The sequence below is a fragment of the Patagioenas fasciata genome, chromosome Z (assembly GCF_037038585.1).
Source record: "Patagioenas fasciata isolate bPatFas1 chromosome Z, bPatFas1.hap1, whole genome shotgun sequence".
Lineage (NCBI taxonomy): Eukaryota > Metazoa > Chordata > Aves > Columbiformes > Columbidae > Patagioenas > Patagioenas fasciata.
Genome location: NC_092560.1, coordinates 44,360,974 through 44,380,095, shown reverse-complemented (window position 1 = coordinate 44,380,095; position 19,122 = coordinate 44,360,974). Strand labels below are relative to the sequence as shown.

General features: G+C 38.1%; 1 protein-coding gene across 13 annotated transcripts in view; it reads right to left on the bottom strand.

The window, feature by feature from the left end:
• FAM174A (family with sequence similarity 174 member A) overlaps window positions 1-19,122 on the bottom strand; it is a 94,776-nt gene that overhangs the window by 55,917 nt on the left and 19,737 nt on the right. The window contains exon 3 of one of the 13 annotated variants that reach the window (XM_065861473.2): window positions 10,499-19,117. The exons of the other annotated variants lie outside the window; for them this stretch is intronic. Coding sequence (XP_065717545.1) covers window positions 19,096-19,117 — 22 coding nt within the window. The 3' untranslated portion in view covers window positions 10,499-19,095. Of the gene's footprint in view, window positions 1-10,498; window positions 19,118-19,122 lie in introns of those variants that run through there. 13 annotated transcript variants of the gene reach the window in all.

Sequence of the window (19,122 nt, the reverse complement as noted above, 5' to 3'; positions counted from 1 at the left end):
AGAAGCCACATTCTTAGATATAAGAAATGGAACAGCACTTCTAGAGACAAGAAGTAGCCCACCAGGAGAAAATTAAGAGACCAAATGAAGAACAGGAAGATCCCAGACCCTAATGTTACTATTGGTCCAAACTGTCATGTGAGGGGTGGTGAACTTAGACTGTAAGGACATAAATTGCTCAGGGATTTCTTTACTTAAAGCCCCCACACCCAAAGTTACCAAGCTGGAGCTCCCTCTACTTCTGTACCTAACAAATAAATTAATTAGTGGAATTTATGGAATTCATGCCTGAGACTCTACTTGGGGAAATCTAGGGTGAAGAAAATTCTCTAAGACTCTGGCATGCTTGAGGAAAGAAGAAACAACGAATCATTAAATATTTTCCATTAATTGATATTACATGAGTCATCTGACAGAACAATATTGGCCATATTTTAGAATAAACACTTTCTTTACAATAGGAAAATATTTCTTCAGAGAAAGAAAAGTCCTGCTTTACTGGTATAAGAACATCTCCTGAACACCAAAGTTCTCAAAAATTCAGATATATTGTGCATTTCAAATTTTATAGTACATTTTATAAAGCACAGAGTAGTTATGTTACATTTTTAATAATAATTCTAAAATCACCATAGTCAGAATACATTATTTTAATACATCATTTGATAAAAATCGCCTTATCTCTCAGAGACAGGTAACTTCAGTTGTTCTCAACTGAGAAAAGTAAGATTTTTTTAAAGTAAAATTTATATTATCTAAATATAATGAAAGGGGATTTTTTCTCTTTGCCCTTCATAACTGAAATACATTTGAAAGATTTGTTCCTGGTATTAACTCATTCACTTTTCTGTGGCAAATTCTGGAGAGAATTTGGAAAACCGATTCTCTTAGTCTGTTAATTGCTGCATCCTATTTGATTTCCTCCTTGACAGCTCGAAAAAAGTCCTTTCTTTCATCTGAATACTAATTTCCTGCCACTGTTAGCAAAAGTTAGCACCATCACTGGTTTTGGACACTGATGTCAAGTTGTAGCAACCTGTCAGAGACTCAATTTGTTAACAAACCTGAAATTAGAATTTACATTAAGCTTGAGAATTGAGACTCCAAACAAAAAGGAGATATTGAGAGCTCTCAGGTTGCATCTGTGTCTCATCGGAGGGTTTGTTGCTCCTTAATCCTCCCTCTAGGTCCTGATGAACCCACTGAAACAAGGAGCACTGGGCTTGACTCTTAGTGCTGCCACCCGGTGGCCACGAAAATGACTGAAGATGATCCCTGAAATTTCTAAGTATCACACATCAGAATAACAGAAAATCATGGATATTTTTTTTAATGTTAAAAAAAAAAAAAGTTTATTCCCATTATTCCCATGGAGAATTAAACCACGCTTAATTAAAAGAAAGGAAGGAAAGGGCGCAGGCAACCAAATCTTCGATACCAAGTAACAAACAGTTTGCTAAACATGAAAGTTACTGAAACTAAGTATTAGCAAACATTTTGTTGGTCCTAAAAGTGTAGCTCTGTATACACATTTACACATTCCTTTCTAGGGATTCAACTTCCTTTCAGAAGGATTAAGTCACGAGAGACTTAATTCCTGGCTATCCACTACTTCCTGATGCTGCTGTGGCCTAAAAAAGACAAGCAGCTCAAATTCATTGAGTCTGCTGCCCCTTGTGTGGCTGAGGGACCCAAACTGTTTTCAGGGCCTCTAACTGCAGGAAGTCAAATGCTGCCTCTCGGTTTGCTGCAAACACTTTTTCCTTGCAAGCTGCTCTGACTCGGGCTTCCCAAAGTGTCATGTCTGTTCACATTCAGCCCACTATGACCAAAAAGTATTATACTCGGACATGCAAATCAGATTCTGGTGCATTAATTTGTCCTCCTCTTTGCCTCAAACACTGGCAGTTATATCTAAAACAGACATGTTGAAGAAATCTCTCCCTGGCCAGCAGCTGGTCCCTAACTTGTTTTTTAGTCCAGCCCAAGTATTGCACAGATTGTGGGTAGGCTCTGCAGTGTCCTTTGGAATCCATCATCCCCAGATTACTCTTAGGTGTTTAGGCATTACTGGTAAAGTAATTCCTCATGCAGAATGAAAAAGACAATTTATTATTCTCATATTTCATTACTTATTTACATAAAAGTACACTGGTTAGAGATTCAGTAGAATCTACTTTACTACAGGAAGCCCAAGTTCAACCATCTAATTTCTGTTACACAGGAATATGGAACATACATTACCCATTTCAGAAAAGAAACCTTACTTAAAAACTGACCCTTAAATAAAGTTGTCACATACTTTTATTATTTCTTCATAAGAAAAACAGAAGGAAACCTTCTGCTCTCACTTTCCTTGAGTGAAAGATTAGAGGTAGTTAAACTAGCAAATGTTTATGATTTTCCCTACCTGATGCAAAGTTTGTGGCAGTTGGTAGTAAACACTACATGTTGTAGTCGTAAAATGAAGACACTGCTGCTTTTTGTCTACTATCCTTTGTCTGCTTCAACTGCTTAGTTTCTAAGCTCTTGATCTGTTGTTATACATATGTAGAACCAGTTATGCTGAACCATACACAGTAAATCCTTGCTTCTCCTTTTCTTATTAGAAAATTTTATAGGTAAAGAATAAAACCAAGTACAAGTGCTTGGGGAGGAAACAAAGCAGGTATCAACAAAAAAGAGTGATACCACAGCAAGCCAGATCGCTGATATGCATCTATTACAAAATGCAATAAAGCATATCCTCAGACAGAACTTAATATTTACTCTTGCCAGATAAATGGTTCATTAAGTCTTTTGGTCTGCTAAGCACTAAATTACTGTCCAGTGAATACAACAATACCCACAGAATTCTAGATAATTCAGGCAGTTCACAGATCCAGCTTTGTAACAGTTCACTCAAAGCAAATTAATTCAGAATTAGTTTCTCTTAGAGAATGAAGTAAATTGAAACCTGCAGAAAGCATACTGCAAAGACTAGCTTTTCTTCTCAACACATCATCTCAAAGAAATCCCTCTTCCTTCAGAATTATATTTAACAAAATACTGTCTTCCAGAACAATCACACGTTTAACAGTTCTCAAGTTCACCTTTCCCTTTTTTCTCCTGAGCACTAGCCCAGGTCTCCAAAGATGAATAAATTTAATAATAGAAGAAGAAAGTTGCCCCCTTGTGCATATGCACTGCAATACAGTCCTTAATTACATAATCAGAAAGTATTTTTCCCAAAGGACCCTGCTTCATTTAGCATACCAGATGGAGTACAATCGAGGAACAAACTAGGCATCCATAGTGATTACAGATCTATGTGCTTTATTGCAAGGTTAAAAGGAAAAATAAATGGAACAGGAAAAACAAAATTGAACAAAATTCTACAGAAACAGAGTTTACTCCAGGCTCTACCACTGACTTTCTGGGTAATGCTAAACAAATCTTTTAACTCAAAATTTGTCCAGTATGTCATTCATTATTGTCATTTTCTGATTGATCAAATTAAGATTCTGGCTCTAATCTCTAGAAGTTCTTACAACGATGAAAAAACCAACACATACTTAGCATATGTGAAATTCTTCAACACCCTGAAAAATCACTTCTAGCTGTTTTAATGGAAGCAAACTTACTAAAATTAGTAACATTTTAGTCTCTCACAGTCTCAGTACCCTGTCTGTTAAATGGGAATAAGAACTTCTCGTGTTTCTGTGAGAACTGGTTTTGTTTCATTCATTTGAAGGTCTAAGTCACTATTGGCATGGGTGTCTTGGAGGAAAGCTAAGAAGAAAGTAGTCATTGTTTATGTAGAAAAACATTTGAATTCAGGAATAATGCCTAAATCGTGCAAATGTGTGAGGAAAACAGTACACTTAAATATTACTTATTAACTGAGTTTCTCTGCTTTGCAGTAGGGAAGTAAAGTCCTGTAGAAAACATATTATATATTTAACAATAATAATATCATTATGTCTATATACAAGAATTAAATCAAGGTTGTTCAGAAAACCTGTACGATACTTTCCAATATTTAAGCACTTGATCTTTTATTGTAACTTCAGCTATATTCAACTTCTTTGTATGCTGTGTGGACACACATACACACAAGCTGTGAGAGAAGCTAACAAGAGTCAGAGAACTTCTATCTGAAATGTTGCATACATGAGTACTGGCAATCAGTTCTCAACTAAGAGATCAACTACGTTATTGAAAAGGTTTTAAGATTAAAAAAAACACCAGACCATTGTTACTCTAAGCAAAAGCAAACCAGCAGAAAAGGGAAAAGCCAACTTGTGATCATAAAGAAAGCCGAAAAAAACCCTTACGGTTAGTAACAATAGAGATTACTTGGAACAGATGTTAACAAACACATTTAAACGCTTACATCTGTCTTCAACACAGACACATATCCAACAAGAACCCTGAAGCAAATTAATTTATTTTTGAAGACATCAAGGAATTTGATTGCCTAGTGAAACTGGATTAAATTTTTACTTTAATACAAAACAAAGAATAATGTTTAACACAGCATGTAGTTGAATTTTCAGTATTGCATACTGCCATTAGATATGTAAATGTCATTTCTGTTGAATGCATCCTCCTCATCTTGGTACACTAGAGCATCTAAACTGCTGAATATCTGTTGTTCAACACATGCAATGAAAGTGGTTTGCAAGTTCTTTGTATGAAAGTGGTTTCCAAGTTCTTCACACATTGCAAGTGATGATTTCCATACATCCACTTCAGAGTGTACCAAAACTCTACGATCTGTAAAATTTTGCATATTACTACTAAGTAATAAATAATTCACTGACATGAAAGAAGTACTTTGTCTGCCTGCATACTTCCACAGGGAATGACTTTCCAGTAGTCTGGTACAGTTACTTGATTTTCCCATACAAACTGGAATTCCACTACTATAATTTACAATGCTTCAAGATCCTAGCTCAAGAGACATTAGACATAGGTTAAATCCAGTTGACCTCTGTGGGAATTAAGCATATCATTGAGTGCCCTGATAAGTTTGTTTGTTTTAAATAAGCATCAGTATTGATGTATAGTCAGAATATTGCAAGGCAGAGCTGTGAGTAGTGCAGCACACTGTGTTGAGAACATAGAATAATCTATCTCGATTAGAGATCCTTAAGATGGAATTAAATACAATGCAATGAGGTATAAAAACATCATGCCTAGCTTGCTCCTTCACATCAAATCCAGATTTGAAATGAAAATTTTATTATCAGCTGCCTGTTTGAGCTTACATCTATGTAATGAGCTTGACTGCTCAGATGCTTTCACCCTAGAAAAAGATCAGTCCCAAATATGAGACAATGACTTACACAACTGTCCTGTTTGCACATGCCTGAGTGACTGTATCTAGGTCAGTCTGACACATCATTCCCAAGGGTTTGTTTAAACTACATGACTTCACTTATATGCACATAACATTCCCACATGACAAGATTATCAATATATCTCCGTTCATACTTACACTGATAAACCACAGTGGGACCACTAAATTGACATTTAACACCTGAAGAAGGTACGATCTAAGGCAAAATTTATAAGATATGCTCCAAGTTTTCCAAGTCTCTTTTGAGCCTAATCTCACTACTAACTCATCAGCACCTGTCTTATCTATCATGTACAGTTTTTAAGCTCTGTCAGCCATTTACCTTCAATTTCCACACAAACCTCATTGAGCCAGTATGGTGCACCAACCCATGATCTACAAGATGAAGGGAGAGAAAACAGAGCTCTTACCAAGTACAACTTCAAGACATCTAGTAAAGCACAAGACAGGTAGCTACTGAATCTGCAATTACTTTATCAGAAAAAAAGAGTAAGTACTCTGAGTAGTTTTCAGTTGTTGGCAGGTTTTGGGCCTGTGTCAACCACTGACAAAAAAATACAGATATACAGGCTGATCCCCTCAACTTCTGTACTCACAAATTTCTCGGTACAGAAGGCTACATTCCTGAGCCAGTTGTTGGACCTGGTGTTATGTTTAATTCAGCAAACTGCATTTTCTGGGCTTTTATCGCAAACAAGAAGCAGGCAACACTAACCTTAAAGGGGCAAACAGTACAGCAATTTGGTACTGCACAGTTAACATTATGACAAACAAGGTCTGTGGTACCACCTGAAATATTTAGTAAAATGGTCACAGACTTCAGAACATATATCAGCTCCAGCACCGTGTGGTACTCTTCTCCCCTCCGCACGCCCCTGCCCCAACCTGACCCTTTCCTGTATCCCTGCTGAAGTAATAACCACCAGTGGCAGACTTGACAGATGCATCTTGTCATGATGGATGCATCTGGCTCAAAGTGGATTCAGAGGAGACAGGTAACACAATACCCAAGTGCAAATTTATGGCAATGTGCCCATCTAACCACAGTGCTGGTCAATGTCTGACTCAGGACAAATTTGGAATAAACTAATATCTGCAGTCAGTATACAAATACAACTATGAGTCAATGATAAAGAAATAAATCGTGGACAGTCCAGAGCCCTTTCAGCTTTCCTGCATGGCAGCAAGTGGCACGCCGGGTTTTCCCCTTGAGTAGGGACACTTTTTGAGGCTGAAATACTCCTTGGTGCAACAGATCCTCAGTAAGTGATTAGTCGCATGCAAAACTTCGAAATCTTACCTTAGTGATATAAAGGATTGACTGTGGATATATAATCCAGTAGACATAAATGGCTGGCCAAGTCTGAGGCTAAGTCTGGATCCAGCTGCATCTAGACTTCCATCTGAGAAGGAGTTTGCAAAGCAATGGGGTCATTTCTGAACCTCATGACTCAACGTGAGGGTCTCTCTGACAATTTTGTCTGACCCTGTTCTCTATACAGTAAATAAGTGTACCTTGCCATCACATCTTGTTAAACCACTGTCACATTTATCATCAAGCTTTGTTCCCTGTTTTGTATCAGTAAAGTTTGTTGTTCCTTCTCTCTTAGGAGTAAAGTGCATCCCTCACACTCCATCAGCAACGCATGACCAGCCCACAGACAAGAAAACTGGTGACTAACACAGGGGGCCTGCTGTCACAATAAAGAGAACATAAAGAAATGACAGCAGTCTCAGCAGAATTATTTAATGTATACTTACATTAAGTCTATGGCTGTAAACAACACTAATATTTATCAGTATCAGAACTCTAGTAGCTGTCTCTTGTGATAAGCTAGAACCTGTTTCAAACACGGGGCAACAAGTATAGCATTGTCAGCAGCACTATCTTACCTCTGTTGCTGTTGCAGCACTATCTTACCTCTGTTGCTGTTGTGCCTGATGTTTTGTACAATCATCAAAGCTATTAGAAACAGTGGGTCCTTAACTTCTGCCAGGTGACCATGAACTAGGCCTTCAGGCATCTCCATACACACCAGCTTTGCCCTCTGCACTGGCAGAATTATCATGATCTGCTGCACACTTTGTAATTCACATGAGGAATGGCAAATCCATCCAACTGATAGTTTGCAGGTTCATACACTGTTTCTGGACAGTCATCCTTCTCAGGAGTGCATCTAATAGGAAGGATATATGTCTCCTTGCCAGCACTTGTTACACAACGGAAAAGGGTGGATTTGTTGAAAGAGGAAGGCAGAAGAAGAGGGAGGGAGGCAAGACATGGAATTGTTCATAGTCCAGCAAAATGCAATCACTTTCTTAATATATCCAGTGTGTCCTAATGTCACCTATGAATGATACCTATGCAAGGAGTTTCACCTTTCCCTTCCTTCCATGGCTCCCCAAAGGCAGGACCCTCCATTCCGCTTCATATTACTCCAAGTGATTTAGACACAGCCTCTCTTCCTTGAGAAGCTAGCAGCAGGACAAGTCACATAAGAAGTAGCAGCTACACGTAACAGAGAAAAAATTAGGGCCTTTCCAAGACTGAAAGCCCATACGTTGTGCAACTATTCTATTGCTTTGTCAAGTGCCAAAAGTGTACATATATTTGCAATAAGAGGTGAAGAAACATGTTGGCAGTACTGCATCAGTGTTCCATTGATAGCTGTTCAGCCAGTGGAGGGTACTTCCCTCTTCAGTTACAAGGACCAGCGCATAGAGCTTGCCTGCTGTGAAAACCAAGTTGTTCTTCAAGTCCTTCACGGCAGTTTCACGGCTTGACTGGAGGGGTCCACTTTTGGGTAATACTGGCCAAGTGACTTGGAAAAAAAAAAAAAACACAAAGAATCCCAAACCAAACATATATCTTGAGTTCTTGGCTGACAAGGAAGAGGAAGCCTGCCTGATTAGAGATCAGTTTGGGAGCTGCTGCTGAAGTCCATGCTGGCTGACAATAGACAGGATTCAAATTAAAAAAAAAGTGTCTTGGGCTACCAGCCAGCTCAGGCAAGGAGCCAAGTGTTAGGGAGTATCTTTTGGAACGAACATTTCAGTACTATTTGGCAGCAACCCCAACAAGGTGGGTACCTGTCTCTGGCTGGTAACGTCTGTGGATGGATGCTCTGTCAGCGCTGATAGGATACCTGCAACCACACAACTATGCCAGATGTATGAGTGACGTTATTCAAAAGTATCCTTGGAATAAAAGCTTGTGAGCCCTTCTGTTTTCATCATTGCTGGTAACAGAATACCACTTCTCCCAATAAGAACATACAGGCTGAACATTGACTTTCCTTCTGTATTTCAGGACCTTCTTCATTAGGCAAGGGAAAGTCTCATCTTCTCTCAACCACCAACACTCTTGTGAAAGTCTTTTTGTAGTCAGTACTTTATTTTGTGAACTTCAAGCTGGTATTTCTAATTGAAAAATATGACTTTGCCATGTCAGTGAAGTTCTTACAGCATACATATTTCATGCCTATGACCTCTTCCTGAGATTGAATAACACCTTAGGTACTGGATTCCTCATTCCTACCTAAGGAGGGGAAACACATGTATTTCAGTACATGGACACAGAGTCCCTGAAAAATCTGCCATGCAAATTTCTAGGATACATGTCAACAAGATACAATTTTGAAGGGTGCAAAGGACATTGTTGGCACAAGCAACAGTGGTCAAAATAGGTCCGTCTATTATGAGTGCAAAATTGTCTTGCTGGTCTAGGGCTAAAAATGTACAAAGCATGTGTTCCCTTTCACTGTTAAGAGTTCCAACTTCAGTATGAGGCACAGGCAAGTTTATATTGCTTCCTCAACATACAAAACTGTAGTCCACTGTCAGTCTGATACATTAAATGAAAAATATCCTCCAAACCAAATATTCAAATTGAAATCTTGAAAATACCAACTATTATAACATTGCAATTTAACTAGAAACAGATTTTTAGAAACTGTAGATTTGAATTTGCTAAACAAAATATTCACAGTAGCCTTCTCTTGCTTTTGCTCACTGGAGAATGGCATGTATGCTAACCAAAACTGAACCTGTGTTTGCTGTGAGAAAAGAAACAAATGACGATCCTAAATGTTTCAATGGGATTTTAGTCTAAAATTTCTTTCAAGGCAAGTCTCACACTTTGGCATAGGGAACGTTACTTTACTAGAATGGCTGTCAACATCTCTTGCACCCAAAAGCACAGCTGAGGTGACAGAACAGTGACAACTGCAACATTACCTGGTTAGACTGCCTAAATCTTCAATCCTAAAATTTCTGTTTTCTGGAAGAACTGTTTGATTTAAACTCCTACATTATGAATCAGGGGGCAAAAGACCCCCAAACCAAACATTTGCAACTTGCATTTTTGTGCTGGTTTGGCTGAATTGAGGTAATTTTCCACACAGTTAATAGATTTTCTTGGTAGCTAGCATGGTGCTTTTTTTTGGATTTAGTTCCGGAAGAAGACAGCACCCTGGGATAAAGTTAATGTTTTCTTCAAGTAGTTTCCCAGTGCCTGGGATTGGGTATGAAAGGATGTAAAAACCCATTGATATGATGACTGTTGCCAAGGGGATGAAGGACGTTCAAACTGCCCAGCTCCAGGCGCAAGATAGCAGCTGGAAGGAGCAGATCCCGGACAACTGAACTACGCTGGTCGACGGGAATATTCCATAACATGAACATCATGCTCCATATATAAATGGGAGGTCACCAGGGACTGCCCTCTTCTCTCGACGGCTGCCATCCATGAGGGGTCCTGTTCCCATTCCTGGGGCCTGATTCCAGTAACTTCTCCATGCCCGACTTCCATCTCCACATCATACTGGGCTCGTCGTGTTTGCAGTGTCCACCCTTTAGTGTTCATGGTTGGAAGTACGCATTCCAGACAGTAAGCATTATTCTGTATATTTGAATAGCTTGGTATATTTTATGATACATTATTATTATTCACTCTAATTTTATTATTTTTTTTATTAAATCTGTTTTAATTTCAACCCACGAGTCTTTCCTCCTTTTTCCTTCCTTGTCCCCAGGGACAGAAAGGCAACAGAGAGTGGTTGTTTACTGTTTTCATCACTGCCCAGGGCCAAATGGCAATCATTTTTTAAACAGAATTTTGCCCTACCATGATTTTAGAAAGAAGACAAAACTGAATCCAATATGGGAATTTTTTATTTTCATTTTTAAATTGGAAACATTGCAAACAATTTTCTTTCTGATTTGAGTTGTGGTTTCTAGCCATGCACATGGGCAGAACAGCATCTACAGTGTTTTAAATCGAGGAAAATATTTCCATTCCACAGGTACTGTAGACAGACATATTTGCACCACGAACATAGTTTGTATTCAAAGAGCAAAACAAAGAACAACACATTTTAGCAAGTTTTTCATATATCCTACTTCAGCTTTCTTTTTCTCGAAACTGACATCAACACAAAGTGAACATAAGGGTTTTTCTGAAGGACACCTAGAGTTGTCAAGGCAATCAGTTAAAATCCTAATCGCTCTCTGCTATTTATATCCAGAAGACTATAAACACTTCAGTTACATCAATATTGCACATTGGAGCTAAGATATTTGTGTATTATCTTCGTAGAGACCACATAACATCAGAGCCAGAAGCACCAAAGCTGTTCAGGCTAATTAGCCCTGCTCTCATAGCACCTCTGGGAATATGAATGCTATCAGTTCCTAGGCAGACTGAACAATCTGTAGAACCTCCATCCTGCTTGCAGATGTAGAACAGATGTGTAGTTACTAATATTTAATATAGAACCCTATTTTCTGCATGTTTACGTTCTAGTATCGAATAGTTCTGATGCTGCTACAAAATCTAAGGCCCTAAATCAATAAAACTTATTTAGAGCACTAAAACTGAAAATACAAGTTCTTATCTTTGACATGGGTAGGAGACGAAGGAAAAAGGTGTTTATTTCATATTTCTTATGTAAAGTTCAGAAAATGAACTGAATGCAAATCACTGATGTTACATGTAAGTCTCCAATCACTGAGCTAACAGCTCAGGACAGCAACAGGACTTCAGATCATATCCTTCCACCTCATATAGGAGAAAATTGTGCCTAAGGGGAAGTCTCAACTGTTATTTTGACATCTGTAAAAGCAGATAAAAAAAAAAAAAATCAAACATTCATGGTGCACTCAGGTAAGATGCATAAATGATTAAGGGCAAGTGTTGCTTCAGTAGGAAAAAGCAGGTGTAACTACTGCTGAGAACTAAATCTACATGGCATAAAACAGCACTTCACAAATATCTGGTCCAACCAAATAAGTTGACTTGGATAAGAAACAGGTATGTTAAACACGCCAAAAAAAAGAGTACTGAGCTGATGCAGATAAGCTCCTTTCAGTATTTAAGATGGCTTACTCCTGGCTTGGTTTCTTTGCATGGTCCAGCATTGCCACATACCTAGATACAACATGCATATAGAAGTTTTAAGATTATAAATAATTTAGTAAGTTTAAGCAAACTTCCCTCAAAAACTTTCACTGCAACACTACTGGGCTAGATTGAAACTTTTACATTGTGCTAGCAACCACACAGAGAGATAAGTGTGTAGACAGCTGATCCTCTGTTAGTTCAATATTCTTTTTTTAAAAAGGCAGTGATGTTTTGCAGTGAAAAGGATAGGTGGGCCATGTACAAGGATGTCTCACACATACTTTCCATATCTGTCATTCCATAAACACAATCCACAGTCCTCTCGACACTGCAGTTCATGGAGCGTGTGAATCAGCCAGTTCATTTCCAGAATTAAAGGTATTACATATCTACACCATAAGAGGACTACGAAAAAAATGGAGGGTGCTTTGTTTAGCCAAGACTGAAGGGACATACAGCGATCTGAAAATAATTGGCAGACCTGCAATAGAACCAAGCTCTTTCTGCCATTCACGACAGCTTAAGTGTTATAGGCTTAAAATTACTAAAAAGTACATTTAGGTTACACATCAGTAAAAACAAAATTAAAAACCACTCTACTAGAAAGGATAGTTAAGTTTTGAACTAGATTTTTCAACTTACCTAAATAATCTGCATACTTGTAAGGCTACTTCAGGCTGGAAGAGTTCAACCCCGAGAAGAGAAAGCTCCCGGGAGATCTTACTGCAGCCTTTCAGTACTCAAAAGGAGCATATAAGAAGAGTGCTGACAGACTTTTTATGCGGGTGTGTTATGACAGGACAAGGGGTAATGGTTTTAAACTAGAAGAGAGGAGATTCAGGTTAGACATGAGGAAGACATTTTGTGCAAGGAGGATGGTAAAATACTAGAACAGGTTGCTGAGAGACGTGGCAGACGCATTTCTCTCAGATGGTCATCCCTGAAGACATTCCAGGCCAGGCTGGATGGGGCCTGAGCAACCTGAACTAGTTGAAGATGTCCCTGTTATTTGTAGGGAGGGCTGGACAAGATGACCTTTGAAGGTCCCTTCCAACCCAAACTATTCCATGATTCCATGAGCAAGACTAACTCGGAGAAACACCACGACAATGTCAGTATACTTGTTCCTGCTTTGATCAGTAGGTTTAATGTACATCTTAAAAAAATCATGTTCTCTGTGTTTAGAAAGAGGAGACGCCTCTATCAGAGGACAGTATCAGTATACCTGTATTTGGTCTGATTAGAAATCCACCTAGCCATGCATCTTTTCTTGGACAGTGACCAAGGCAAGTTCAAGAGAACAAGATCAGTACAAATATAGTGCACTTCCTCAGTGGAATCTCCAGATTTCAACACATTTGTGGCATATAGGCTTTTTAATTAAGTAATCTGTGATACCGTTTACCTTACTCACAAGCCTTTTAGCCAGATTTTTAAGAAAAAGCTGTGAAAAGAATAAAGAGTTTGTTTGTTAGAAATGAGTAATTCTTTGTACAACACACAATCCTGTTAGATATCTGTTGAACTGACAATGACTTTTCTTTAGAACATGAACAACCAAACCTCTGGGTGAGTATGTGTATTGTTTCATCCTCTATCTTTAGGGACCAGGTTTTCTGAAGATATAATTAATGAATCTTTGTTTCTAATAAACTGAATGAGGCTCAGGGAAGATCAATGAAGTGCCTTTTTGGAATAACAGTTCAAAAATATCTTTGGCATTAACTTTTGCATTCAACCTCAGACTACGCCTTTGTCATAGAGAGAATCACAGAATCATTTTGGTTGGAACAGACTCTCAAGATCATTGAGAGACATGGGTTAGTGCTAGTGCTGGGTTAACAATGGTCTGACAGGCTTGGTGCTGTGACCTCTTCCCTGGGGAACCTGTTTCAGTGACAGACCACCCTTGGAGTGAAGAACCTTTTACTAATGGCCAGTCTGAACTTCTCATGATGCAGCTTCATTCATTTCCTCGTGTCCTATTGTAGTCCTTAGAATTAAAACAATGACTTCCGTCAGCAGTTACTGACCTAAGGATACGTAAATCCTGGCAACAATTGCTAACCTAAGGATATGCAAGCAGTGGACCAGTAACAGGTCAGCCTGCTCCTTCAACAAATATAAGAGTGATTTGAAGAACTCCTTATCAGGAGTTCCTGTCCTTGCAGTTTGAGCATCCTGGAACACATTTAATTAGCTGAGTTTGTTTAACATATATCTTGAGACTGTCAGACAGAGCGCCCCTTAGGTTAACTTTGCTCATTATAATACTAAAAATCACACCCACAGGAATGAAGACTCCTGCTCAAGTGAAGACCCCAACCCATGAGCATGCATGGTACAAGAAAATGATTGTGTAACCATATGTAAATTACTAACCAATTCTGGAAAGGGGAGTGGAAACATTGGGATGTATTAACCAAAATCAAAAGTGTAAATGATGTAGGTAATGTGAAGAAGGTGTGTTAGCTTTGGGCTTTTATGACCTAGCACCGACACTGTTTAATCTCATAATAAAACGATATTTTGGCTCTCTATGGATATTCAGCTGCTTGCACACCAGGTAAAGAACCCTGATTTTGGGATAACACTACCAGTGGTCACCAGAGATCCATATCTCTGCTGCCTTCCTTGAGGAAGTTGTAGATTGCAATGAGGTCACCCCTCAGCCTTCTCTAAGCTGAACAAACCAAGCAACCTCAGCCATTCATTTAAGTTTTGCCCTTTTGCAATCTTGGTCACCCTTCTCTACACACACTCTAATAGTTTGCTGTATTTCTTATACTGAGGTGCCCAAAACCTCACACATTACTTGAGGCAGGGCTTTACCCATCTCAGTGGGGTAGACAGGGACAATGACCTCCCTCGATCACTAGCTATGGTGTGCTTGATGCACCCCAGGACACAGTTCGCCCATTTGGCTGCCAGGGTACGTTGCTAACTGGTATTTAACTTGCCATCAACCCAAAACCCCAGATGTTTTTCCACTGGGTTGCTCTCTAGCCTCTCGTCCCCCAACTTATACGTATAACCAGGATCACCCTGATCCAGGTACACAAGCCAGCACTTGTTCTTGTTAAATTTCATACGATTAGTTATTGCCCAGCTCTGTAGTCTATCCATAATCTCTCTGTAAGGCCTCTCTACCGCCGAGGAAGTACACAGCTAGTTTAGTATCATCAGTGAACTTACTTAATGGACATTTGATTCCTGTGTCCCCACCATTTATAAACACATTATACATATCGTATACTGCGCAAAGCATACTGTTAGAAGCATCCACAGGGCTTATGCCAGAAGCATGTGCCTTTTGGCTCATACTCTTCCAACAGAAACAAGCAGGAAACTACGATCAAAATATTTCATTATTTAAGAAGCTAATCTTCATATATATACATATATATATATAAAATATATATACCTTAATAAAAACCTGAACTTACCGATCCTGCCTGATAATCTCTTTAAGAAATCTGCTCATTTTACTATGTCTTAAGGTAAGAATGCTTCAAGATGCAAGCTAAAGAGAGTACAAGCTACTTGGAACACATGAGCAACAGCAGACAGAGAAAAATCAAATAAAAAAAACTCAGAGGACAGCACTCCTGAGAGATCTGAGTCAATTCTGCAGCAGTTTATCAGTTAACAACTTGAAACAACATCATCAGTAGTGCTGTTGTCCCAAAACCAGATTTACCTGGTGTGCATACAAATGAGCCAAATTAGCACACAGAGACGATATTTATTTACAGAGTTGCACAAGTCTGGATGCTGGAATAGAGCCAGGATGCCAGCAAGGAAAAAAAAAAAAAAATCTTATCATTACTCAGGGCAGTCCTAAAGAGCCAACTGGTTACACACTTGCATATTGCATTACATAATCCTTTTAGAGTATAATGAGCAACATTCAGCTAAAGGGCACTTTATCCAACAGTCTTGAGATGTGTCAGAACAAGACAACTAATTGTGCTGGCTTCAAAATGCCTAAAGCTGCAAGGTCAGTAGTGTCTGTAGTTTGTGACTAGGTTTTTGCAAGTCACTCTTATCTTTGTTATATGAGCAGACCGACTTAAAACTGAAAGAATTTACATATCTTTAGGTTCACAATTGCAGACACGATTCATTCTTTTAAGGAATGACAACAGTACCATAACACAAGAAGTTCATAGAAAATAGCAGTCTATTCTAAAACTATTCGGCAGTCCAGTCACATCAGGTCTTTTGAGACCTGGGTCTTTTAGTTGACATATATATTAGAGTCCTTTCCTGGCTCTTATTGGTGAACAAGAAAAATTAAATACTTTCTGCCTTTTCTGAGCCACAGATTTCTCATTCTCAGACATATTCATAGTATCTGAGGGTGTATACTCGATTATCCTATCGATGCACTGAATTAATACATTCAGACTTGATCAGGAACTATATATTCTTGTACATGCTGTGTCTCAAATTACACTAACGAAGACAAAAACTCACAAAACACTAAGAAACAATAACAGGTATACCATGATAGCTTTAATACTATAAGATCTGTAAAGGTATCTTTTAACAATCTTTTTTCTTTGAGTTTTCTCAGTTTTTTCTCTACATACCCTTTCTGTCTCCAGAAATTCAAGTTATTGAAGAAATCTAGCCTTTCTCCCAGCTTACTTCCTATTAAAACTTGGGCTCTCTCATATCTTTAAGAAGCTTTATTTCAGCAGATCAGCTCCCTTTCTTTACTAGCCTATTAACATCTTGACTCAAATGGGAATAAAACTTCCCATGCGTGGCTACTTAGTTACACATTTTGTAATTCACTGACTTCATCTTTTTAACCTTGTGTTTTACATCGAATTGTGAAGTGTTAAGTACACCTCATACAAACACTTGATATAAACTTTAGTTCCATCTAAACACAGTTCAGTTACTGGCCTCTGAGGTGGCATACTCTTCCCAAAATTTTTAAAAGAACCTTAGGCTACCATAAGAACAGCTTTTCAGCCACAGCTGGAAATGCTACTGCTAGTGTTGCACGTATCAACAGGGGATGTGCAAAATTCAGAGCAGATTTACAGCTGTTAAGACCAAGGCACATATAACACGCGTTATTTTTTACTAATTTTGTGTTTGCAAAAGCAATGAGAAACAATTCAGCTACTGAAAGTAGGTATGTCCTGGACAAGACCGAGGAAGTTCACAACATGGATCACACAGTATCTGTCATACCAGAAAATAAAACGGTCACAACTTATTACCAGTTGTGTGACTGCATTATAGATGCTTATCCTACAAAACAGATCCTCATAATTTTTGAGAAATGAATCCAAGAAGCTCACATAATTTTTTTCAAAATTTTGGGTTTTTCCCCAGAAAAGTTGCAAAGAATTTTAAATAACCTGTTCTATTTTGGTTTTCCTTCAGGACAATCTCAAGATTTACTTGCAGGAGACACAAAGGCTTACAGACGGAGTGTGTGCTTTTCCAGCGTTTCTAACAACGTGAGTTCAAGAAACTATGTTTAGCAAGCATAACAGCTCCTCAGGACGTACTCAGCTCTAAGCCTAGAAAGATTCTACAAAATGAAAACAACTAATTTTAGGATGTCAGGAAGACAGTCTCTACTGCTAGGGCCAACATGTGGCACTACTAGAAAAATTTAAATCTAAAGAAATATTGCAATTACATTTAGTTTTAACACTGATTATACATATTTATATACAGAAGAAACATGCTCTGCTTTCCATTAATTTTTGTTCTCTCACCTGCAGCCTATGTCACAGTTATTCTTCACTATGTCTCTAGATTCCCCAGTTAAGCTTCCCCAAGAATCAGTGCTTTTCTTTCAATTTTGTCTTTAAATATGGGCAAAAAAAGGTTTGGCACAAAACAAGCAGCAAAAGAAAGACTTGCATTTATAGTAAGTACAATATATTTCCAAGTTGTGTGCAGCACATGGGCAAATGTAGACAGAAATTGCCTTGGAAGGCTGATTTGCTATTAATTACTTCAGGCCTCATCTGAGTTGTTACTAGGGCAAGTAATTAGTTTTCAATACAACATTGGATAGTACATGGTTAAATAAATCTACAGTGCATCCCCTCCCCACCCCATCACCGAAGAGATATTAATAATAACCTCAAAGACAAATAAGGCATTCCAGTTTTGTTCAAACACCAAGAAAGGACTAAAGAATCAGGAAAGATAACACCTCTTTCCCCATAGCCCATAACACATGAACTTTCAAGAAACATAGTCAGGGCCCCCAGTACTGCTATAGCAAGTTTATGCCTTGATACTACATATATACATAATCAGCAATATATTTACACAGTAATTTTAATGAACTGAAATTTGAATATTTTGTCTGCATTTTTAAGGTTCCTGTGGAAACTGCATATTTTTTAAAAAATTAGGTCTTCCAGGTCTTAAAGCTTGTTCCATTAATTTTTATGGAACTAACTAAAAAAAAAAAAAATGTAAACACTGGATGACAACTACATTCATGTGAAAATTACCACTCATTTCATAGTAACAGCTGCTTCTGATGTCTTTTTTTCATTTGAGAGTTACAGCAAATTTAGTATTTGATTTAGATTGTTCAAAGAGTACAAAAGTAAAAAAGGCTTCTCAGAGCCTTATATCTGCTTCACCATAGGCCTGAAGACAGACACCACATGGACTACACCAGCAGCACCATGAAGTCAGTGAACATCTGTCCATACAATTTGAAGATGGACCTCACAAAAAATTGACTCAGTAATTGTAATCAGTAGTCTTAACAGCAAGAAGATATTGCAGTACTGCATTTTACAAGGTTATGCTAGTATCCTTAAAATCCATAGTGTTGAAGTATCATGCTAAATGCTAGGAACACTGTAAACAGTGTTTAAAAACATGTTAATTCCATTTTAAAAAGTCTCAACATAAATGGTAGTAGTTCAACTTTTTATTTGTAAAGGATAAAGAATCTCCTCAGCTAAAATCAAATCAACAATCCTGAGAAGTCCACAGAAGGTACATTTACTTATAATTTAATATTAGAAAAAAAAAAAAAAACCACAACTTTTAACACTCCAGATTGCTGTAGAAAAAGTGTACACCACACTTCTGGCACAAAAGACGTGTAACAAGGAAAAAATACCCTTCTCCAAATGGGTTTTCAATCCAGTGCACTCTCCCTGTAGGCTTTACATTTAGAATCCTCTATAAACAAAAATGTACAACAAATTGGTACAGTATTTATTGTAACAAATTCAGGATACCATAATATACACAAATTAAATTAGTGCCCCCAACTTGCATATCCTCTTCCTTCTTATTCCTCCCATGAAGCAGTCTCCTTCTCTGGCTCTAAGATTAAGTTCTTTCACTGAAAGGCACGTATTTCTCTACA